We start from the raw sequence: 25,133 nt of genomic DNA, 5'->3' as shown, positions 1-25,133 counted from the left end.
CCCGCGGGGCCGCCCGCGCCCCGACCGCGCTCGAGCCCGGCGCACGGTCGGAGCTCCCCGCCGGCGCCTGCGCACTGGGCGCCCGGGAGGCCCGGCGCGGTGGGGGGCGCGGCGCGGCGGCATCTGGGGAGGGGCCAGGCCCGGCGGGGAGCCCAGGCCGCGCGCCGCGCCCCCGCCGCCCCGCCCCGCCCCGCCCGCCGCCGCCCGGCCCCGCCCCGACGCCACCTGTGGCGCGGCCCGCGGGGCGCCCGAGGCGCGGGGACCGGGGCGCACGTCGCTCGGCGGTCCCAGCTGCCGCGGCCGGGCGGGCGCCGCGAAGTTAGCGCGCGGCTCCGCACGTGCCCCAGCGCCGGGGGCGGCCCGCACCCCGAGGACACCCGGCCCAGGCCCCCCAGCCCCGGGGCCGCCCGTCCTGCCGCTGCCCTAGACCCGAGCCGCTCGCTCCCTCCGGGCGCGCTTTCCTGTGGCGCACACGTGCCGCGGGCCGCGGGGGGCCGCGGGGAAGAAGGTGCGGGGGAGGCTGCGGGGAAGAAGGGCCGCGGGGCGGGGGACCGCGGGGAAGAAGGGGCGGGGGGGGGGGCCGCGGGAAAAAGGGCTGCGCTGGAGCCGCGGGACCCGCCTCCTTCGGGTGAGCCGGGCCGGAGACAGGGCGCGCCCCCCGCGGGCCGCCGCCGCCGCCGCCGCCGCCGGGTCTGCTCTCCGCCGCGCACAGGACCCCAGCGCGGGGGAAGGACTGGAAGCGCCGCGCCGTCCCAGCGACCTGCACAGCCCAGACCCACGGGCCAAGCTCCGACAGACCGCCTGGCAATCCCGGGAACGGGAACGGCCTTCCAAGACCAGACGAGAGCAGGATTCCCAGCCGGGGCCACCTGCTGCGCTGGGCGCTCTCGCTGCGCTCGCCTGCGCGCCTGGGCCTGGGGCGGGCCGGCGCCCCCGGAACCCAGGAACCGGCTGCGAGGCTCCACCTGGGCTGCTGGGAAGCCTAACGGCAGAAAAGCCTAAACAGCTGCTAGGAAACCTGAAGCCCGCAGGATGCTTATAGGGAAATGATAGGGACTAGAATAGGAATCCGGTGATCAAAAATACTCGAGGTGGACAAGCTGGGCTTCTCCAGAAATTCCAAAACCTTTAAACAACACCGCTGCCTCAGCAATACTTCTACTTCATAGAATGGGCCAGCCTTGTTCGTCCATTGCTCTTTATTTTTCCGCCGAATTCTAAATGCTGAGGGGGAGTGGATACAAACTGAATCAAAGAAACCTGTCCACAACTGGATTTTTCTGCAGTGTTTCTAGCATCTTCCAATTTGTCTCTGGTCAAAAAATGACAAATCCTATGTGCCAACCCTCAACCAGAAATCCAGATTCTAGATCAATTTCACTTAAAAATGTACTTCCCTCCTCTCCATATTTGTCCTCATGTTCATCCTTTTGAGATTCATTTGTTCATTCACCCAACAGCAACCACAAAAAAATGACAAAAACGTGCTGAGTGTCTCTTTCCCTCAACATGTGAGCAAAACAGAAAGAACCACAGGACCAGGGGATTTTCAGTCCACAGAGGGGGGTCATTTTAAAAATATCACATGAGACAGGGAGCTTGGTGTTTATTGGGAGGTGAGTCCAAGTGGAGGAGGAGTCCACCACGGAGACAGGGAAAGTTTATCAGACGCATTACCAAGCTGGCCACCCCTGCAGACACGGGTGCTCAACCTGGCTGGAGTCCCTGAAGGAACCATGTGGACTGCACCTCAGCATTGTTTGAGGTTTGGAAGGCAGGACAATCTGTTCATCTGACTTCTCCCAAACCCACAGGTGTTTTCCCACATGCCCACAGCAGGTTCCTCTGGCTGAGCAATGCCGGTACCTCCTAGAGAGGCTGACCAGCAGGGTTTGGGGTTCCAGCCAGTGAGTGCAGCACAGGGCACTTCCGTCAGAGCCCTGGAGATGCACTGGGGTTTGGGGAAGGGGATCAAGGAAGAAGGAAGAGCAGTCATGAAGCTCCAGGGAGATGGAAGGAAGGGCAGGTGGAAGACCCACCCTCGGTGCTATGGATGGTCGGAGTAAGTGGAACATAGCGAGCAAGGGACAGCACAGAACAAACGTGCCTGCAGAACAAGCCTGGGGCTTACATGAGATTTTAAGGACCCCAAGGTGTATCTTGAATTCAATACAATTCGATGTAGGCTTTGAGCACAGAAGTCAGATGTCCTACATAGACCATCATGACATTTGTGGACAAAGACTGTTTTACTTCTCCCTTCCCAAGCTCCATACTTTTCATTTCCTTGTCTTATTACTTGGGCCAGGACTTCTGGTGCATTGTGGGAAGGAGCAGTGGGGGGGGCACCATTAACACAGGGTTAATGTGATGTTAGCTGTAGGGATTTTGTGGGTGCTCTTTATCAAGCTGATGAATTCCCCCTCTGTTCCTAGTCCGATGGAAGTTTTTATCAAGAACACGGGTTGGGTTCTGTCAAATGCCTCTTCTGCAACTATTGATATGCTCATGCAATTTTGTACTTAGCTTGTAACAGTGATGGATTACCTTTGCTAATTCTGAATGGCAGTGAGATTTTTAGGACATTTTGGCTGCAATGAGGAGAAGACTAGAGTGGAGTAGGAGTGAGGAAATGAGAATGGAGGTGGGGAGCTCACCTTAAAATGCCTGGAGGAATTCTGGGGGGATGACGAAGGCCATGGACAAAAGGAACGCTGCCGGGAAAACACCCTTGTTGCGGGTTTTCTAGGCAGGTTATGAGGGGAGAGAGAAGCAGGAGAGGAAGCACAGTGGTCCCATGTCAGGCTCTGCACCTGGGCTGATGGAACCTCTGGGAGGTCACCGAGGGGCAGGTGCACACAGATAAGCCTGTCCTGGACCCCAGGACATGATGTCCTGTGACTTAGGAGCAGGTACAGAGGGTGTGGATGTAGGACACACACTGCAGATGACAAAGTGGAGGCTGACTTTGTCCTCAGTTCTCAGGTTCTTTCAAATTTGGGTGTGAAGGAGATTAAGGATTTAGGGCGGCAGGAAAACCTGTGGTTTCTGCGAAGATTTTGTGATAAAGCCACCAGGTCCAGAGTGGGCTTGAACTCTGGTGGGATGTTGCAGAAGAGAAGGAAAGTTCACAACAAGGCCTCATCGAGGACATTATTCCAGCAAGCATCCCCTCCTTCTCCTGCACCAACGTGTTCTAAATAACCTTATTTATTCAGTATTTAACAAATACTGCCTCCCCCCACAATGCCCCCATCTCCCACATCCCTGTCATTCGGTACCTTTGTTACAACAGTAGCCCACACTGACCCATCGTCATCGGGAGTCTACAGGCAACCCCATTAGGGTTCACTCTTGGTGTTGGATGTTCTGTGGGTTTGGACAAGTGAATGGTTGCCCAGACTCACCAGTCCCTGAACTCTAAAGTCCTAGTCAGCTGTTTAAGGGATGCCTACGATGATGTGACTAGCGAGCCTCTCAAACTTCACACGGCGGGCCCAAGGATGAGCCTCTCGGAGGCTTCCCATCTCCTCTCTGTGACTCCATCCTTCCAGTTTCCGGAAAAACACTGTGGACACGTGCCGCACTTCTCTGCTTCAGAGCCCATACGAGTCAACATGAAAATCCCTTGTTTTGTCGACCAATATATCAGAAATCCGAGAACTGCGTCCTACAACCTCGGATGCTCTCACTCTGATGCTGGCCGCCCAGGTCTCTGTGGGTGCCGGACGCACACTGGTCTCCCGGCTTCCTCAAGGGACTTCTTCAAGAGGTAGGTCACAGAAGTTCAGCCCTCCGCTCCTGCAGCCTGATGATTTTCCAGGGCTCGCTGGGTTGCCATAATCCCCTGGGGGCCCTCGTCCCAACAATGAGGCCTGTTTCGTGCCTGATGGCATCGGTCCCTCGGGCCTCCTTGGTCCTGCTGCAGACACTGTCCACCCAGGACCCTCACGGGGCATCGCCTCCCCTCTGCTGAGTGCTCTTTGCCTGGCTGTCACCGAGCCTTGCTCCCTCTGCTGCCAGTTTGGCCCATGTGACCTTCCTGTGGCACCTCCCTGATCACCCCCCTCCCCAGCTCCTGCGCACCTGACATGCCCTGTGTCTCACTGCAGTCCCTTCCCGTCTCCCATCATCAGACTTCAGACACATCCGCAGCGTCCTGGACGCTGACACGGACAGACGGGGCTCCGGGCAAATGCAGTTCCTGAGAAGGCAATTCAAGAAAGGGAGTAAGGAATCAGTCAAGGCCCAGAGGTGCGGTGGGGTTGGCTGGGGTGCGCAGGGAAGGCCGCAGAGGTGCGGTGGGGTTGGCTGGGGTGCGCAGGGAAGAATCGCACCCGGGGGAAGGGGACCCACGGGGAAGGGGGACAGGGGAGGGCGGTGGTCCTCGCGGTGGCCGCCGGCAGGCTCTCTTCCTCCCTTGGCCCTCACGCCCCAGGTTCTGGGGTCGCCTGTGGCCCTGCAGCCCTAGCGATGCCATGGTGGTCCCCAGCCAGGCCGCCAGGCCGCCCCTCCTGCCGGCCTCCAGGCCCGGGACCCCTCCCCCGCGACCCCTCCGCCGACCCCGTGTCATGACCCCACACTTAGAGTGTCCAATTTCAATTATATCTCGAAACTGGGAAAAAATAAGGCCTTCCCTTTTTTCATTTGAATATCAATGATTAAACGGCAACGCGGAGGAGAGGGTTTAAGTGCGCGTGAGGCTGGAGACCCCACGCCCCCGGTCTTCTAAGGAAGCCTAACTCAGGACTCCTCCTCTTCCCTCTGAGCATGCGCGAAGCACCATCGGCCACGCCCACAGCCCCCGTAGGAGCCAATCCACAGCCGAGGAGCGGTTGATTGGCATTCAGCGGGAAAGACCCCGGATCCCGATTGGACACGCCCTCTTGTGGGCGGGCCTACAGGACCGGAATCCGGAAGCGTGGCGGTGCTGCTCCGGCCCTGGAGCGGGTCGTGCGGGGAGAGAGCGGGGGCCCGGGATCGCCATGGCGGCGCTGCGGAGGCACGGTACGCTGGGAGGCGGCCTGCGGGCGGGGGCGGCGGGGGGCAGGGGGGCAGGGGCAGCGGAGCCCCCAGGCCCTGCTCTCGGACCCGGCCCGGACCCGGGACCCCTGGGCCACCGTCCTCCCGGACGGGGGGGCCCTGTCCTCCCCCCCACCCCCCGCCAGGACCCAGGGCGCTGTCCTCCCCCTGCCCCCCCCCGGGACCCAGGGCGCTGTCCTCCCCCCACCCCCCGCCAGGACCCAGGGCGCTGTCCTCCCCCTGCCCCCCCCCCGGGGACCCAGGGCGCTGTCCTCCCCCCCACCCCCCGCCAGGACCCAGGGCGCTGTCCTCCCCCTGCCCCCCCCTGGGACCCAGGGCGCTGTCCTCCCCCCCACCCCCCTCCAGGACCCAGGGCGCTGTCCTCCCCACCCCCGCGGGACCCAGGGCGCTGTCCTCCCCCCTCCCCCGGGACCCAGGGTGCTGTCCCCCCCCCCCGCGGGACCCAGGGCGCTGTCCTCCCCCGGCCCCCCCCCCACCCAGGGCACTGTCCTCCCCCGGCCCCCCCCCCCACCCAGGGCGCTGTCCTCCCCCATCCCCACCCCCACTCCCAGCCCGCGGACCCAGGGCCCTGTCCTCCCCCTGCCAGGACTCAGGACCCTGTTTACCCCCTCCCCCCAGGACCCCAGAGCCCTGCCCATCTCCACCAGGACCCTGGACCCCAACTCGCCTCCTACCAGGACCTCAGAACCCTGTCCCATCTCCCACTAGGACTCCAGCCCACCTTCCACCTGGACCCCAGACCCAGGCAGGTGTTGGCACTTAAGGCAGGAGGACCTCCAGGGCCCCAGGTATCTCTGGGACCTGCATCCCAGCCCTGGGTGTCCAGGGGCCTTAGGCGGAGGTGACAAGGCCTGTGAGACCCTGAAGGAGCAGGAACCCCTTTCCATGAGTGAATATGGGATTTGTGGGTCCAGGCCGGTCCCCCAAACCAGTGCAGGGACCTGCAGCTTGTACTGGAGCAGTACACTTTGTGACAGGTGTTCCCCCTTGGAACAGGTCAGAGGCCTCTCTGAGCCTCATTTTCTTCATCCGTACAATGGATATGATAGTCTGCTTTATAACCAGCACCGAAGGGGTGGAACGCATTTCATTGGTTAACATTTTGGTGCCTTAGAATCCAACATCAGAAGATGCAGGGGACTCCCATCTCACATAAGGTGCAACTAAATCTTGTTCCCACTCAATCATCGGCACTCAAGTGAAAAGTGAGAAGGTTTTATGTTTGCTGTTTAATTGAGGTATGATTGACATTCAACCCTGTATAAGCTTAAGACCTGTAGCATCAGGACCTGACACGCACGTGCGCCACAAAATGATCACCACACAGAGTTAACATCCATCACCTCATATGGTCACAGACCACGTTTTTCCTTGTGGTGAGAACCTTAGGACTTGCTGTCTTACGAACTTTCACATGGAGCGCAAGGCCGTGTAGGCTGGGCCAGCATGCTGGACATCACGTCCCAGGACTCATTAATCCTGTAGCTGGGAGTCTGTACCTATAGGCCACCTTCCTCCACCCTCTCACTTCTGTAAACCATGAATCTGTTTTCCGTATCCACGCATCCAGCGGTTTTTAGATGCCACATATAAGTGGGGTCATATGGTATTTGTCTTTGTTTGACGTATTTCATCTAGCGTGAGGCTCTCAAGGTCCACCTATGTGGTTGCAAATGGCAAGATCACCTTTCTTAATGGTTCAATATACCATTGTGTATATACACTACAACATCTTTATTCATCCATCCTGGATGGACCCCTAGGCTGTTCCAGGCCTTAGCTATTGTAATAGTGCACCAGTGAACATGAGGGTGCAGATACCTCTTTGAGCTCCAGATTTCATTTCCTCTGAATAAATATTCAAAAGTGCAGTTGCTGGGTTGTAGAGAAGCTCTATGTTCAACTTCTTGAGGACCCTCCACACTGTTCTCCAGAGTGGCTGCACCAGCTTGCATTCCCACCTACAGTGTAAAAGGGCTCTCCTTTCTCCACGTCCTTGCCAACATTTGTCATTTTTTGCCTTTTTGATTATTGCCATTCTAACAGGTGTGAGGTTATTTCTCACTGTGGTTTGGATTTGCATTTCCCTGGTGACTAGTGGTGTTGAACATCTTTTTATGTGTCTATTGGCCATCTGGATGTCTTCTCTAAAAGAATTTCTATTCAGATCCTCTGCCCGTTTTCTAATTAGCTTGGTATTTTGTTGTTGAGTTGTGTACATTTTTCATCTATATTGGGTGTGAATGCCTTCTAGGTGTGTGACTGGCAGATGTCTACTCCCGGTCCCCAGGCTTCCTCGTCCTGTTGATGGGTTTGTCTGCTGTGTGGAAGCCTGTGGCTTGATGTGTCCCAATTGTGGATTTCCACTTTTCTTCCTTATGCTTTAGGTGTCCTGTCCTAATATCATCACCAGGACCCATATCGAGAAGCTCTTTCCCTGTGTTGTCTTCTAGGAGTTTTATGGTTTCGGGTAAAAGCGAAGGTTTTGATACATTTCTTATGTTATTTGGATTGGTTCAGGCTGTGGTTTTCTTTTTTCTTTTAAAATGGATGATTGTGGGGGATCCCTGGGTGGCGCAGCGGTTTAGCGCCTGCCTTTGGCCCAGGGCGCGATCCTGGAGACCCGGGATCGAATCCCACATCGGGCTCCCGGTGCATGGAGCCTGCTTCTCCCTCTGCCTGTGTCTCTGCCTCTCTCTCTCTCATTCTATGTGACTATCATAAATAAATAAAAATTAAAAAAAAATTAAAAAAAATGGATGATTGTGGTTTTGCCCTTTGAAATGAGAAGTCAAATATCCATTTTAGTTAATAAGCACTTGCATAAAATATGAAAAAGTAACTAATTTCTCAACCAGGCAGAGTATGGAATCAGTAAATAGAGTCCCCATCTCTGTGGCTTCCTTTATAGGAAAGCACTGTGGGTGCCTCCCTCTTGCTCTCATCCCACTGAGTCTTGACTTCACTTAGTGAGCTTTAAACACAGATCATCATAGGTTAAAATGGCTTAATTTCTAACCAGTCAGATATTAGTCTCCAAAATGAACATTAAAACATCTTAATGAGTGCTCACACCACTGTTTTTACACACACGCACACACGCCAGAAGGAGTGAAGACTCTGTGGGATGGCTGTCAAGCCCCCAGTGTTTCTTCTCTGTCACACTGGGGCCCTTCCTGTTGTGCACATCCCACATGTTGTCATGACCCTTCTAAGCCTCACACTGAGTGCCCTTCCCCCTGCAAGATGTCGGGTCATCTTAGTGCACCTAGTGAACTTGTAAAAAGCTTTCTCTGCTCACCAAATTAAGATGGATGAAACCCTGCATTGTTTTACTCATTTAGGAGCCTTCTTCTCTAAAAAAGGCCTCCTTCCCCTGGGGGATAGGTGATAAAATTGTCAGAGTGAGGTTTTAAGACACTGCAGTCAGAAGGATGGATTAGAAAACCTTGGAAGTGTAAAATTTAAGTGGGAAGCAAAATACTAGTTTTGTGAGTCTTTTTAACAAGATCACTGAAGAGCATGTCTCTGGGACAACATTCTGCTTCCAGAAACACTGGGAGATTGCAGTTGGAAAAGTCTGAACATTCGTAACTTATTGAAGCCCATGGTTTGGGAACCGTGCGGCAGAGAGGGCCGTGGCTGGTGCAGACTTGCCCTCACAGTTCTGCTCTCCTGCCGCCCAGTGCCTCTTCAAAGACATCGGGTCGCATGCAGAACTCGCACTTAACACTCCCTCCCTCAGCAAACGGTCACGGAGTCTGCTGAGCGTGTGTGACCTCTTCATGCCCTGGGAACACAGCAGGGACTTGGACGCTTTGGCTCTAGCTAGGCAGGTTCCAGGCTATTCCTTCAGGCTAGAGTCACTGCCGTGGCTGAGCCACATCCCAGGAAAAAGATACTCCGCTCTGGCATGACGAGGGCAGGCTGGCATTCCGTCTGAAGCTGTGACAGCAGCCGGCTTCCCTGGGAGCAGAGTGCTCCCCCTAGATCGTGTATCTTTCTGATGCATCCATCTCCTCTGAGACAATTTGTAGGATTCATGGGGAGGATATTTTGCCTTTGCAGCAATACTACTTGAGTAAGAAGCAAAAAAATTTTTTTAATGTGCTGTATTTTATGTGGAGAAATGTATGAACGGTACTAGCAGATGTCTCCTGGACAAGCCTGTGAGTTAGCAGGCAGGCCATGAAGTGAACAGCCCTCCGGGACTGAAGCAACTCACAGGAAGGCCCCCATGTCCTAAGTGGTGGGGAAGTGGTTTCCTTCCCTCTGGGGGAGGTGGGCGAATATCCAGCGCTTACTGGAGTGCTGACTCAGGTGGGGACTGGCTGTGCTCATGCTCACGGGAGCAGAGGTGGGGACAGCCTGCAGCAGCAGGACAGCATCCGGAAGGAGAAGGATGGCCAGATGGTCTGGGTCGGCCCCAGGGCCAGCTCTTTGGGGAGGGGCACTCCCAGGGAAGAAGCAGGCTGCAGGAGGGTCTGGTCCCCATCTCACAGGCTGCTGGCCTCAGTAGCTGCACAGTTAAGTCTTCAAACGAGTTCCCAGGTATAGTGTCCAGCCACCTTCCTCCCAGGCACCTCCCCAGGCCACCTGCCCAGACCTATCCTCCTGTAGTGGGAGCATAGTACTTCTTGAAGTAACCCATCCATTTTGAGGAACGCTGCCCGCCCTACTTCTCCTTGGGTGTGGTTTTGCTGGAGCACGTAAGGGGAGTCTGGTAGCTTGTCCCACAATGCCTCCTCTGCCTCCTCAGAGGCTGGAGTACCTCGTCCTCCCTGCTTCCCAGCCGCTGCTACGGGATGCTCTGCACGCTCCGGAATGCCTCTCCCGGGAGGCATGCTCCATCTGGCTTCCAAAACAGAGGATACCTAACTGCAGGCAGGCCAGCCTGCTGAGAGTGTGGGCTCCGTCCCCGGCCAGGAGGGACATGCTCGCCTCTGGTCCGCCGTCTGCACTGTTGATGCCCCTGGCCCTCACTCCCTGCTCCTGTGCCGATGAGATGCGCACTGGGTGGAAAGCGTAGAATGAACGGGTTCAAGTCAAGAACATGGCAGAGTGCCCGTGCCCCAGCAGTGCACCTCTTTCTCATCTGGCACCCCCACCGTGGGCCAGCCACTTGTTGACCCTAAGATCTCTCATCACGATGAAACGGTCATCTTCTCCTCTCACATGATCAGGATTAAATGAGTGAGTGTCTGTGGCCCTGGCCTCCCACCTCTGCACACTTGCATGTTCCCCAGGATACCACATCCAGCCCTGACCTATCTCCACCTACACCTGCCTGCCAGGCCCATGAGGCAGATGGCCAGGTGGGGGAATGTGTGTAGTGCACATAGTCCCATTGCTTCTTAATGAGACCTTGCTCCTGCCCTGCCTGACCTTCAGGGGATGAGCCTCTCCTGGGAGCCGGGAGTATGTGGCCAGCTGAACCACTGGAGCCACAAGGTCCTTGTCCTCCAGGGACCCTGGCTGGGTGCAACCTGCACTGTGAGTGGTCTCAGTTCCAGCTGTCCTCATCCCCTTCCCTGTGTCCTTGCCTCTGTTCAGCGTAACCCACCCCTCACTGTGGGGCTATGTGTGGTTCAGGTGCTAATGACAGCGACCCTGGAGCGGGGGGGGGGGGGTGGGTGGGATAGGGTATCTGTGTGTCTGTGCGTGCAGGTGTGTATCTATGTGTGTATGTGCATGCACATACATATGTACATGAATATGTGTCTGTTCATATGTGCACGTGTCTGCATACATGTGCATCTCTGTTCATGTGTGCACAAGTATGTGCACATGCATGTGTGTCTGTTCATGTGTGCACGTGCATGTCTGTATGTATCTCTGTATGTGCATGCACATGTGTGTCTGCATGTCTGTGCGTGCATTGTCTCCCATCACACCCTCAGACTTACACACTCTGCCATCAGCCCCCTCTGGAGCCTCAGAACCACAGGCTCTGGTTGGGATGCACCTGTAATGGAAAAAGACCTCTGTTCGTCTGCTGAGCTGTGTGCCTCGTGGCTGTGGGGGCGCAGCTTCATCCTTGGGCCTGTGAAGCTTCCTTGGTAGAAATAGCCCGGCTTTACTTATTCATGTGAGTCCTCAGGGCAGAGCCAGCAGGGCTGGATCAGCGCCCCTACCCCAGCCTGTCAGCCCCCGTGAAGGTATGTGCCCTCTCACACACAGCTGCCCTCTGGGGCATCAGATCAGATTCCTGTCTGAATTCTGCTACCAGGCAGGCTTCCTGTGCTCAGCAAGCATTTCCTGAAATGAATGACTTGGGTAAGAGACAAACAGATGGCTCTGTACAGACCACGAATCCTGGGCCCTGGCTACCCAGAAGCAGCTGCGTTGGGGTAGGAATTGTGAGCTACCAGAGGTTTCGAGCATAGCGGGGCTGGTGTTTGCTTCCGTAAGGGACAGATCTGAGAGTGGACAGGGTAATTATGGGAAGGGGCAGGGCCAGCAGCAGGAGGGCCAGCCAGCCTGTGGTTGGGGTTTCACCGGTAGGTGGGGACAGCCGGGAGTAAGGCAGCAGCCCTGGGGAGCAGAAGTTTCCTGAAAAAAGAGGACATGGGGACTGACCTTGTAAGTCCAGTGACATGTGGACGGTTGCAGACTGCTGTCTTGTGGATCAGATGTAAGTCCGGGTGGGGCACGTGGACAGAGTGAGTTCTATCACCTGGACACCAGGTGCCCACCCTGAAGACACAGCGGCAGGTCCCATCCCTAAGTGGAGGTGGGTTTAAGGACCCTGAGTCGTGGGCACCTCCCAGTCTGTGTTGCTCTCCCCACCCCTGCAGCCCTCCCAAAGCAGGTGGTTAACCTAACTACTGGTGCTAGTGACCGGCTGCCAGCCTCGCCATGTGTGCTTTGGGTGGAATTCAAGATCTAGTAGATGAAAAAGCCAACATTCATGAAATTGGGAAAAATGAAACTTTTGGCGTAGGCAGGAAAGCATCCTGTGTGTGCCCAGGACATGAAAGCCAGTGTCCGAGGGGCACGTGAGCCTCGTGGGGCCATGCTGCTCCCTTAGCATGCTCGGTGAGGCCGGGAGCCACCCGGCCCTGCATCCCTGCCATGTCCCCGCTGGGACAGACCTGCTGACGGCTGGTGCAGTAAGTCATGTTAGACACTCTACAAGGAAAAGTTTAGGACAAAGTTGGGAATTTTTTTTTTTAAGTGAAGTTTTGAGAGAAAAAAGAATATTCAGTAAATCTAATCCTTGGATGGGACGAGCACATCAGATTGGTCACGGTGTATGTTCTGATTATCTCCCCTTTGAGTGCCATTTGTGGTTTTATTTTGAGCACTGTTTCCCTTTTAATTAGTACTTCAGAAAGCTTGCCAACTCTTGCTTAAATCTTAGCTAATTATTCTTTCATTTATGATTCTATTATGAAGCTCATTAAGAAACTCATTCATTAAATTAGCATATTATCCTGAACTCTTCCTTTCTTGTGAAGTGACATAGTGCTATTATGAATTTATTCCTAGATTATAGACAAAGGTTAAATACCTTGCCTCATTATTGGGATAAAATGGAAAAAATAAAACATTGAATATTGTTGAGAAAGCTGTGGATAGTCTGGCAGGTACTCAACAGGCATTTAAATACAGTCTTTCTTGAAAAGATAAAACTCAAACTATCTAGTTCCAAGAAATACAGTAACCCTGACAAATTTCACCTTAGAGTGTCTGTTGCACCCTGGTACACCGAGCCAGGATGGAAGCGGGGGTGACGCGACCCAGGATTTGTTGTTGCTAACACCGTGAGTGTGCGTGCGTGTCTGTGGCTGGTGTGCCCTGGAGGGTGTGCCCCTTGCACCAGGCTTTGGTGAGGAGGGGGCACGATCGCTAAGCCACTAAGCTTCTATCAGTGTCCCTTTTCTAGTCTGGTTTCCGACAGCAGTTTTTCATTTAAATATGGTTTCAAAAAGCCTGGTGACTCTCGATTCTATGTCATCACTTCCCACTTGTCAGTCTGTCCACTGGAAATTCTATAAAGGTGCTCCGTAAACCTATTCGTTCTATGTTTTCCTCTCAAAACTTTTAAAGGTTAGCGTCACTGTTTAGGGTCCCTTCTACTTTTGTGTGATTCCCAGGAGTATGTGGTCCATCCCTTCCCCATAACATCCAGCCTTGAAACTCTGGCTTTGGAGCTGGCTTCTTTCCTCGTGTCCTCAGATGAGCTCTACACACATTTTGTTTGTCCTCTCCGAGTCGGGCTTTTCCAGACACACTGGCCTGTAGGGATGCTAACGGTGGTTTAGATATACTTGTCTGGAGAATCACAAATGAGGAAACATCATTTCTGCCCTCAACCATCCCAGGCTCTCCCGATGTACAACGTGTGTCTAGTAGAACGTAGCTTTACCCCCATTTGAAGTGAAGTGTGCTGTGTACGCAAATATTGAGAGAATATGTGCTACTTTGTGACCCGAGTGAGCTTTTTGAAAGCTCACTCCTTGATATTATGGGGTGCGTTTTCTGTACCACATATTTGTAATCTTCTTTTGCTTTTCTCAGGATGGGGTATTACACAAGAAAAAGTTCCTATTTCCATTTCTTTTCTCATATGAGTCTTTTCGAATGGAACACACTGCTTGTTTGCTCCCTTTGGGAGCCTGCCGGCCAGGAAGCACAGCCGACGTGCCACCCATTCCCTAGCGGGAGCCAGCTCACCTGCCACAGGTGTCCTCAGGCTCTGCTCTTGAGGCACAGCACACAGGAGAGCGATTTCCTTGAAATGCAGCCATTTACACCTTTGTTAAAAATGGAACACACTCTTCCCTTTTGTATACTCAGATGTTAGATTTTAAAACCAGTAATTACACTGAAAAAGAGTTAATGTTTGTAGTGAGTAAACACACAACTTCAACAAACCAGAAGTGACAAATGCTTTTAAAAAATAATGCTTTATGGGCAGCCCGGGTGGCTCAGCGGTTAAGCGCCGCCTTCAGCCCAGGGCCTGATCCTGGAGACCCTGGATCAAGTCCCACGTCAGGCTCCCTGCATGGAGCCTGCTTCTCCCTCTGCCTGTGTCTCTGCCCGCCCCCCCCCCCCGCCATGTCTCTCATGAATAAATAAAAAATCTTCTTTAAAAATTAAAAAATAAATAAAAATGATGATTTACTATGTACCAGTATCCTGAAAAAAATACTGGTACCTTCTTCTATGTTCTGCTTTTTTTTAACATGAGTCACTATAGAGATCTGGCCAGTTGGAAGACATGCTTTGTTTACAGAATCAAGTCCCTATCTGTGGGAAATCATCCGGCAGTTCAGAGGGTACCTGTTTTATTCATAGCTGGAGGCTCCAAGTAGCAGTGAGAGTTTAAGTGGCTCTGAGACGTGTTTTCAGGCCTAAGCTAGCCGACTATTTCTGTTTAAATAAACTCTGAGCTCTTTCAGTAATAGGAAACTCCAGATGACTGCTCCATGCGCCACGGTGTCCCTGGAAACCAGGCACTGCCGTGTGCTGTCGTGCGGTGGGCAGGAACAGATGCTCGGGATGTCTGCTGGTCTTGGGGCACAGCTGTTCCTTCCGGTCCCACACAGCATCTGACTCCTGACGTTAACATCCACCACTGAGTCTCAAAGCCTGGGGTAGAGCGAAGTGTGTCACTGTCACCATGTCTTCCAGCAATAGTAGTTGCCAGAAAGTTACTTTGTTTGTTACACACTGCTCTTTAAAGCATTTTTTGTTTTTTTTTCTTAACATAATATTTTTAAAAAGACGTTATGTCTTAAGTTGTGGCAATTGAAAGCATTCCGTCATCATGCTTAGCAAATGATTTCATTCTGAGATACCTGGATGTTCGGATTGGGTTAAGATTTATTAGTTAAAATTCTCCTTGTTATAAGTAAATAAATAAATAAATAAAAATGAGTAAATAAATAAATAAAAGTTAAATTCTCCTTGAAGAGAAAAAACTCCCCCTTGATACTGAGATACACATTGTGACACGTCTTAGATCACCTCTTCTCATGTCTGGAGATGGTGCAGTTTGTGAGTCAGCTGTGGATCACGGATAATAGAAGGTAAAACCAGTATTTGCCAGTGTCTGGTGTCCAAGGCAGTCTGAACAAGTGTCAGGAATTGTACATCAGGCACTTGTTCCCCGTGATGATGTCATGACCAGGAGTCGGGGTGGGAACAAATCTCTCCAACCTTCCCGCTGCCAGAGCACAAGCATGCTGCCACCAAGTAGCTGGACACCAGGGTTGTCCTGGAGAAGCCTGTGGTTCCACAGGAAAGGGTGGGTTTTTGCTTGGGAGGTTTTAACATCTGTTGCTGTAGGACAAAAATCATGGTGGCCCCTGGAGTTATAAGATTCTTAACCCAGCTCAGCTTAGGATGCTGGAAGTTTCTCTTTCTCAGTTTTTGGACTACAGTGTTCAGTTTTAAATTTTAAGATTAGGAGAATCACCTTTGCCGTTTATTAAAAAGTAACCTGAACAGATCCTCTTGACCTCTTTGAACCTGCCCTCCCCCACTCTTCCCCTCACAGAACAGCATAGGATGTAAACTTATAGAACTTTTAGGTTTGTATCTGCTTTTGTTTTCAAATCCTGAACATACAGCCTGCTTTCCTGCATTCTCACGTTGTTGGGAGGTTGTTTGCAGTAACTCTGTGGTTGCTGTGCGTGCCAGGTGTGCATCCTGGACGGATGCAGTACCGTGCACTTGCGACCAAACGCGTCTGTGGGAGGACTGTTGTACCGGTGAGCTCCCTGCACCCCAGGCCCTGCCTGTGACCCGGCTCCTGGAGCAGCTCGTGGTGTCGGGAAGTGGCCACGGGCCACGGGGGCACAGGTGCAGGGTAGGAAAGGGGAGCTCCGTGCTGCATGCTTAAGATACCAGGTGCAGTGTGTGTCGGGTACCAGGACGGGTGTGTCTGTGTTTGGAAGTGTGTAAGGAAGAGAGGTGCCGCAGAAAGCGTGCTCGCAGGTGGGGCGGGAGCGCGTGGACGGCCAGGCGCTGTGGGCACAGTCACGTCTGTGTCGGTGCCACTGTGGCCGGGGCATTTCCGTCCGTGTGGCGGTGGGAGATGCTGGGGTCAGCCCCCCTTCACCCAGGGGCCTCCCTAGCGGGGGGGGGGGGAGTGGAACACCGCTCTCCGCCACGGAAGGAGTCAGCCAGCTGTCATCCGTAGGCGAAAGCCTGCCGCCTTCCCTTCTGTACACTGCTGGCGACCACGGAACGTTTCTTGTGAACATCGTGCAGAACAGGCTGTTTGTCCCCACAGTCCTGTTTGGGTGACGCGCCAAGGCACGTGCCGTGAACCCGCTATGCAGAAGGCTTTGGGAACATTGCGCCTCAGCAGATCGTATCGGAAGCACACTTTGTGTCGGGTCCCGTGCTCCCGCAGATTTTGTAGAGCATTCAGCAAAGTCACAGCGCGTGGGGAATCTCTCACTGCTAGGACGTGCAGTCTTCGACGCCAACGTCATGAGCAGGGACAGCTTGCTTGGAGCAGGGGAGCGCCCTGCCCGGAGGAGCCGGCCCCGGGCCGGTGGGTTCTCTCGGATTCTCTCAGGGGTCTTCACGGAGGAGGGAGCCCTTTCGAATCTTTAAAACCAAGCTGTGGTTGTCCAACTGGAGCAGGTCAGTGGGAGTCCCTCCTGTAGGCGGCTGCCTGGCAGCGTCCCCGCGTGCTGGCGCCCAGCGTCCTGACCCCAGGGCAGCTCTCTCCTGTTTTGTTGTGTCTAAATTTACCAAGGTTAAAACAAATTCATTTTATTAACCTTCCCCCTCACCTTTTCCAGGACGCTGCTTTGAGGTTTATGCTTGTTCCTTATCCACACTTCAGGACAGAAATACCCATTATGACAGCTTTCCTTCCAGTTAGAGCAGAATGCCCACTAAACTAAACCCAGTGAAAAATGTGCATGAGCGTGAAGAGGCGGGTCGCTTCCTAGCTACAGCCGTGAGCATGTGCAGTTGCGGTGGATGCAGCAGCCCCCTTGAGTACACACCGAGTTCGTATTCACCACAACCCAGGCCTGCCGCCCGCTCAACCCAGCCAGGCTCCTGTCCCCTGCGTCCACACCTGTGGGCATCCCAGGCTGCTGCTCCTGTGGGGAGGGGGTCCTCTCATGGACCAAGCTGGGGGGCCCCTGATAGAAAGTACAGGGACCCGTGAAAGGTGGTGCTGGGGGTCCTCCGAGGGACGGTCCTGGGGGCTCTTGGGGGGACAATGCTAGGTTGTTGTCACATACATTCTCTTTTCTCTCTGATGGTAAATATCAGGCTATGTCTTTATTTTATATAAAATCCATTTGTGATTTAAATGAACTACTAAGAAGAATTCTTCTTTCTTTGTCACTTGATTGTAGTGTTTGTGGAAAAAGTGCTAAAGAGGCTTTTCCCTAGTCCCTGTGGCCAAGAGAAGAGTGGACCCGTGACTGCAGCTTCGGAGCAACCAGCCGAGCAAGCGGCCACTGTGGAGGTCACGGGCAGCAGTGTCCCCATGGTGCCAGGTGAGGGGCTTGCAGGTGTGGGGGGTCAGCGACAGATTCCTGGCGACAGTCACATTGCCCCGGAGCAGGCGGCTCTGGCCTGGCCGCGGCAGGCGCCAAGCTCCCTGGCTCTCGCAACCGGCAAGGCAGGGGTCCCTGACCTGTGCTCCAGCCCAGGGTGCACAGGGGGCAGAGAAGGCAGCAGTGCAGCCTCTGTCCCAGACCAGCTCAGGACTCTGCTGGGTGCTTGGGTTCACCAGCACGGCGCTCTCTGGCCCCGGAGACCACCACTGACCCTGCCGGCCTCGGCTTCCCATGCCGTGGCCACCCTGGCCCAGCCGCTGGCCCTGCCTTGGCTCTGTCCACACAGCACGGGCTCCTGACAACTGTCCTACTTTGGTCCCTAACGCACTGGTGTTTGGCAGAGGTCTGCCCAAGCTCCTCAGACAGGAAGGTGGTGGCCGTGGAAGCCTCATCAGCTGGCTCCCTGGCAGCATGGGGTCTCCTGCTGGCAAGGGGCCACTCTGCAGGGTTGGGGCACCAGCGAGCGTAGGACACATATGGGCAATGCCTGAGTCCCGTCCTTGGGCTTGTTTCTGGCTCTTCTGGCGTGAGTCTGCTCTGGACTTTGTTCCCATGCCACTATTCCCGGGCGCTGGCCTTTCCCCTGCCGTCCTCCCGATGCAGGGTCAGGACACAGCGACCACCCCTCGCCAGAGCCAGGGCGCACCGGGCAGCCACCGCTCGCTTTCTTTGGGGGCTTTGTCCCACATGCACAGTTCTCAGACCCACACTGGCCTTCGAATGCCTGTGGCCCAGGTTGTCACAGCAGGCATGTCCCTGAATGCCAGGCCGTGTAGACGCTGGTTCTGAGTCCCTGCTTGGCCCTGGCTTGGAGGAGGGAATTCTTAGTACCTGTGAGGAGTTACAAGGGTAGGCATGGCGTGGTGGAGTGGCGAGGACCAGTGGGACCAGGGGCTGTGTCCCATGAGGCAGGGAACAGAGGATGGCTTTCTCTGACCATTTGGTTATTTCACAGATGCTGGTGAATGAACCTAACTTCTGTGCTTTTGTGTGAAAAATCCATATAATGTACAGCAACTTGTTTTCTGAGAGAGAACAGCGAGCTTGTGGGGCAGAGCGGGAAAGAGAATCCCAAGCAGCCTCCCGAGCGAGCACGTAACCCCACATGGGGCTCAATCCCACGACCCTGAGATCATGACCTGAGCTGAAATCAGGAGTCGGACGCTTTACCAACTAAGCTACCCAGACGCCCCTAATTTCTTTTTTTTCGATAAAATTCACTTACCCTCAAGTTTACTGTTTTAGCCCTTTCAAAGCAGTGATTTTTAGTATATTCACAACACTGTGCAAACAGCACCACTAATTCCAGAATATAGTTATCATTCCAGAAACAACCCAGTGCCCGTGGGCAGCCACTCCCATCCCCGTCCCTACCTGCTGTCCTGGGGGTTTGCGTCTTCTGCACAGCCCACATGTGGACACCTACGCTACGTGGCCTTTGTGAGTGGCTGCCCTCACGTGGGCCCTGCACGTCGTATCTGGACCCCCTTCCTCCTTACCGCCCAATACCACTCCATTGGATGCATGGAGCTTGTTTGTGTATTCATTGCTCAATGGATGGATGTTTGGCGGGTTTCTCCTTTTTGGCTGTAACCCGAGAGAATGCACGTGCAAGTGTGTGGACATGTGTTCTCACTTCGGGGAGTGCGCCTCCTGGGCCCCATGGTAGTTCTGAGGGACCACCCCCCATGACACTCCTGCAGTGGCTCGGGGGCTCCAGCCCCCCACACCTTCCCGCATGTGCTACTCTGTTTTCTTGTTGGCGGCGGTCCTGGAGGGTGTGCGGCTGTACCTCACTGTAGCCCTGGTTTTTATTTTCCTGACGACTGAGCATGTGGAGCATCTTCTCCTGTGTATGTGCAGAGAAATGTGTGTAAGCAGATACTTTCTTCCATCATGGGTTGTCTCTCTACTTCCTTGATGTGTCTGGAAACACAAAAGCTTTCAAGATTGATCGCGTCCAGTATATCTAGTTTTTCTTCTGTTGCCTGTGGTTTGGGTGTTATCATTAAGAAACCATCGTCAAGGAAAGCCTGGGTGGCTCAGCAGTTGGGCGCCTGCCTTTGGCCCAGGGCGTGACCCTGGGGTCCTGGGATCGAGTCCCGTGTTGGGCCTGCATGGAGCCTGCTTCTCCCTCTGCCTGTGTCTTTGCCTCTCTCTTGGTGTCTCTCATGAATAAATAATTAAAATCTTAAAAAAAAAAAAAAAGAAACAAACAAACAAACCATCATCAAATCTAAGGTCCCAGATTTTACATCCAGGTTTTCTGGGAATTTTACAGTTTTACCTCTGACATTTAAGTCATTGATGCCAATAGGCTTAACAGTGTGTGGTGTGAGGCAGGGGTTCAGCTGCAGCCTCGGCTCTGCAGTGTTCACGGAGGAGATAGCATTTCCCGCTGAATCACCCTGTCACCCCTGTTAGAAATCAGTTGACTGTACACTTCTGGGTTTATTTCCGGGCTTTCAGTTCTAGTCTGTTGGTCTGTGTGTCTGTCCTGTGCCAGGATCACACGGTATTAATTACACCTTGATAGTAAGCGTGGAAGTGAGGAGGCAAGAGTCTTACAACGTTGTTCTTTTTCAAGACCATTTTAGTTGTCAGGGTACCTTGCAATTCCATCTTTAGTTTCTTTCAACAATATTTTATAGATTTTACTATAAATTTTACACTTAAAGGTTTATTTTGAAGTATTTTATTCTTTTTAATACTGTCGTTAAGTGGAATTACTCTCTTTCTTTGGTTTCTTTTTGGAATGCTCATCACTGGTGTGTGGACAGGCACATGAGTCCTCTGACCTTGGATTCAGCAATTATTTCCTAAATATAGGAATTCAGATTTCTCTGTCCTAGTCTTGTATCCTACAGTGTTGCCGAATGCGCTGCTGTGACAGTTCTGTGTGCGCACGCATGTGCCGTTACACAAGATCATGTCGCCTGTGGCTGCAGACGGTTTGCTTCTTCCCATTCAATCTGAATGCCTTTTCTTTCTTTCTTTTTTCCTTTTTTACTTCCTGGAAGGTCAGTGTACCATTGAGGGGAAGTAGCAAGGGTGGAAATGCTGGTGTCCTTGTGGTCTTGGGGGAGGACCCAAGCTCTCCCTCTGCACAGGTATCCTCAGGGGGCTTTGCACACATGCTGTTTGACAAGATGACACTCCCTCTTAATCTAGGGTGTTCAGTGCTTTTTTTTTTTTTTTTTTTTTTTTTAAATCATGAAAGAGCTCTGGTGTTGATGCCGCTCTGATCCTCCATCCCTTTGGAGATAGCCCATTGTCACCACCACCACCACCCCTCCCCCTGGACCACTCTGGCTTTTCCCTTCTGACCCCAGAGAACAGAGACAGAGCACAGATGTTTTACAATAAGGATCTGTTTCTGTCCACTGCACTGGGTGGCCCACGGCAGATAGGCTGGAAACACGGTGCAGCACCGTGTCCCTGCTCATGCTGCCCTGGAATCCCTGTTGCTGGGCTTTGGGGCTCCTGAGAGATCACCTCATTTCCTCTCCTCTTATTTTTCTGTCTTTATCATCTTGGTCTGCTTTCTGGGCAGTTTCTCAACTTTATTGTCACATTCTGTGCTTACTTCTCATTCTGTTCTGCTGTCTCAGCCTTTGGGGGAGTCAGAGGACTCCACTCATTGGCAGGTGGCCCCTCTCTGACTCGGTCTCCCCACACACCCAGGGCTAGCCCTCCTGCCTGCGTGCTCAGCCAGCAGCCGCTTGCCAGGGCCTCCAGCTCTGGAGCCACACTCTGTGTGATGGGCCCTGCTGTGATTTCAGGCTCAGCCTCCTGGACACCCTCAGGTCTGCTCCTAGCTTCCAGAATGGCACTGCTCTGTCCACCCTCCTCCAGGTGAGGTTCAGGGAGGGCAGGGGCCACGGAGGCCTCTATGGAGTCCTGCGTTTCTGGCCTCTGATGCAGATGAGCAGGTCGTGGGCTGCGTGAGTGGAATCTGCCCCTGCGCTCAGGGTCTGAGCTCCGTGATCACTGCTCTGAGGAACTGCCCAGGTGCCCTGTGGGACGTCTTGACTCAGCCGCTCTTCTCCTGTTTGTAAAGGAGGGCCCAGTGGGGGTAGACACCACTTCCGTGTACCCACCAAGGGTGACTGGGAATACTGGTCTCCTGGAAAGAGAGTGAATTATTCTAAGGACGGGTAACACATCTCTTTGCAAGTCAGACATTTGACATTCCTTTGCTTTTAGCAAAACTGAGGGAAATAATTGAGTTGTCAGCCAAAAGATCATTAAAAGTAAATTTGTTTGATGATGGGTTTCTCTGTGACTTTTGGCACATGATTTAGAAAAAATTTAGTGAATCAGGTAATACTGCTATTTTTAAAAAGCCACTGTCATCTACCTATTTTTGTGTTCAAACTTTCTGACCAGCTACCTCTGTAAAAATGCAAAATAGTAATAGCATTCCAACAAAGCCCTGTCTGGTTTTAGCAGGGACATGTGTCCTTCCACACTCCTTCCCTCTCAGCAGGAAAATCGTTGCCAAAAGGACTTGCCTCTGTGTTGGGAAATCATCAAAAGCAGTAACTGTTACTTTGATCCATTGCCTTCCATCAGTTGTAATAACTTAGAAAAATATTTACATTTAGCATCATTGAAATTTTTTAAAGAATACAGTTTGAGAAGTGTGATATGGTGTAATTATTATTTCAGGACAGACTTGTAGGGGAGTTGGACCCCCAGAGGAGAAAAGGATAATGAGCCAGTGCTAGTTCAGCAGATGCAGGTGCCCCTCATTGTGTGCTCCACATAAAGAGGGATGTCACACGCACAGCACAAGCAGGTCCTTGATACAGCAGCTCTAAAATGTGTGTATATGAGGCAGGCAGTTTAAATACATCATTTTAGGGAATACGTGTGCGGGAGCAAGTGCACACCCTGGGCAGGTGGGTGGACGGCGGTCAGGTAGGTTTGTGCCATTCATCTGGACTTGCAGGGGTCTGTGAAGAGCGGTCTGTGCAGAAACATCTATGAAGGCCTGGAGTTGCCCATGAAAATGGGCAAAGAGTTGCAAAGCTCTTTTTGGTAAAAAGTGCAGTTTCCCATTCAGATGTGAGTATTTTCTAATAAAATCTCACTGCACTCAGGTCTTTCAACTCTTAACCTTCTGCCACCGCTGGGAAACCTCCTGTTGCCTGAGGAATATGGCACGCGGACCCCAGGGCATTATGCCGAGCGAGGTGGGTCAGGCAGAGAAGTCCCCGCACGGCGTGATCCCACTTCTGGGTGGATGCTGGAGACACGGCATTCACAGGGGACGGATGGAGGGTGCCCCGGGTGATGTGGGGCACGCCGGTCACAGACACGACCGCCGGTTCTCAGGGAGGCAAGCTGCAGGCTCTACTGTTCAGACCGTTCCTGAGACCAGATCCAAAACATCCTCATTACCTGCGGGGAGTGGTCATTACCTGCGGGGAGGGAGCCGTCAGGAAGCCCCATGGCGATGGTTTGGCGACATGTGTGTCAGATCCATACGCTGTATACATTGAAGTTGCACAGTATTTCCGTTGTACCTCAGGAGGGATGGAGGAGCAAGATGACACCAGTGGAAGCGAAGCCCTCAAACGCCTCCAGGCTGTTTCCCTGCCACCTCCCTAGAATTCAGAAACCCCGCTTCCATTCCCTTCCCACTTGGTTCTGTAGAGCGTATGCTCTACCCTATACAGGTGTTGTGCTTGGAGGTTTGTGAGACTGCTACTGATCTCACTGCTGTCCACGTTAGCTGCCATCGTGCTCTGTGGGGGCTGTTTCAGAACGCATCCCCTGCTGGTGGTCTCCAGCAGTCTGACTTTGCCTCTCAGGGCTTCAGGTTTGTGCAGCTCCCTGGATCTCTGCAATTGTGATTTTCATCGCATGGAGAATGTTCAGGAACTACTCCTTGGAGGGCTTCAAGTTCACGTATGAGACCATCTGACTTTGCGCCCCAGCCCAGAGGACCTGTTGGTGCCAGGCCGTCTCCTCTCCTGTGGGCTTTTTGACCTTCATGGGGCCGCTTACGTGTTCTTACATCCCAGCCAGCAGGTACAAGTGGCCAGGAGAAGTCCACCTGGCCCCGGAAGCTGCTGTCCCTCACCCAGTGGTGCTCACGGGAGGGGGCGCCTCCCCCATGCTCCTGCTCACGCTCTCAGCTCTGTCTGTATGCAGGGATGCTGCCCGGAAGTGGCCTGATCCTTCCTTGAGGTCGCTGGCCGCCAGGCACCCTCCACTGAGTGCCTTGCCTGGTGTGGAGATATGAAGCCATCTCCCTCCTGGGAGCCCCTCACTGGGGTGCCCACACCAGGCTCAGCAGAACCCTCAGGGGTGCCCTCAGAACCCTGGCCTCACAGCCTGACTCCCTGGACCTCTGTTCCCTCCTCACCTCGGGAGAACACCACCTGTCAGGTGCCGCCCCATGGCCCTCAAGCTTGCCCTGCCCCGTTTCACTGGGTTGGCCTGTCTGCGCCCCCCCCCCCCCCCCCAGGATGGATGGCGCACGCTGCCTGTGATTCCGTCTTGGCTGGAAATACGTTGTATGTTCTTCTGGCTTTTCCGCCTGGTTCCTTCTATGAGTGGAGGTGTGTGGGGTCAGCAGTGACCTCTCCTTTGCACAGGGCACGTCCCAGAGAGGTAGCTGTACATGCACTCCGGTGACCCACATGCCAGTTCCTGTTTCTCCAGGTCCTACTGAGTTGGTAGCACTGTGACCCCTGACTGAGCCAGGACTTGGGGTGCTGACCTCGGGGCAGTCAGAAAGCCATCTGTAACCTGTGACTCCCCAGAACGTACCCCCTGCTGGTCGCTGTTGACAGAAGCCTCAGCAACCACACGAACAGAACAGTTCGTACGCTGTCTGTGCTGTACACGGCACTCCCACTGCAAAGTCAGCTAGAGAGGAGAGAATTATAAGCAAGGGGCGCCTGGAGGGCTCAGCCTGAGCTGAAGCCAGGCCCTTTGTCCTGGGGTCGAGCCCCGTGTGGGGCTCCCTGCTCCGTGAGGGAGTCTCTTTCTCCCTCTGCCTTCCCCCCACTTGTGTCCTCTCTCGCTCACTCGCTTGCTCTCTCAAATAAAAAAAATTTTTTTAAGAAAAAATCATGAGGAAGAGAAAATATATTTACGATATATTCTGTATTTATCAAAATCTGTATATCCATGGACCGCAGCCGTTCAAACCCATGTTGTTCAAGGGCCAGCTAATCAAATGCAGGGAACCTGCATCTCAATTTAATATGCACTATTGATTACTAGTGACGGACGCTACACAGCATGCACTCCTCTGTAGACCATATTGGGGGGTATTTTTCTCTTGGGTTTTTGGTTATGTATCTTCAGATTTCAGTTCTTTTTGTATTCCAAATCTAAACTCTTGACCAACTATGTATGTTGCAAGTACCTTCTCTCCATGGATTGTCTGCAGTTTTAAAAACAACAATGTGTTCTACTGTATAGAAGTTACTATCTTTAAGCTTATGTTTCATGGTGTTTGTGGCTCAAGAAGTCTTTTCCTAACTCTGGGAAACAAACTAGGGGTGGTGGAAGGGGAGGTGGGCGGCG

At 53.4% G+C, this 25,133-nt stretch overlaps 1 protein-coding gene across 3 annotated transcripts in view; it reads left to right on the top strand.

The window, feature by feature from the left end:
- Positions 1–4,911: 4,911 nt before the first annotated feature.
- Positions 4,912–25,133, top strand: part of ERICH1 (glutamate rich 1) — a 45,935-nt gene continuing 25,713 nt past the window's right edge. For 2 of the 3 annotated variants that reach the window (XM_055345527.1, XM_055345529.1), the window contains exons 1-2: positions 4,912–5,007; positions 17,379–17,522. In XM_055345527.1, coding sequence (XP_055201502.1) covers positions 4,986–5,007; positions 17,379–17,522 — 166 coding nt within the window. In that variant the 5' untranslated portion in view covers positions 4,912–4,985. The remainder of the gene's footprint in view (positions 5,008–17,378; positions 17,523–25,133) is intronic. The other variant, XM_055345528.1, reaches the window with a different exon arrangement.

This window comes from Nyctereutes procyonoides, unplaced genomic scaffold (assembly GCF_905146905.1).
Source record: "Nyctereutes procyonoides isolate TBG_1078 unplaced genomic scaffold, NYPRO_anot_genome, whole genome shotgun sequence".
Lineage (NCBI taxonomy): Eukaryota > Metazoa > Chordata > Mammalia > Carnivora > Canidae > Nyctereutes > Nyctereutes procyonoides.
Note: the sequence above shows the minus strand (reverse complement) of the source record. Positions and strands in the feature narration are given on the sequence as shown.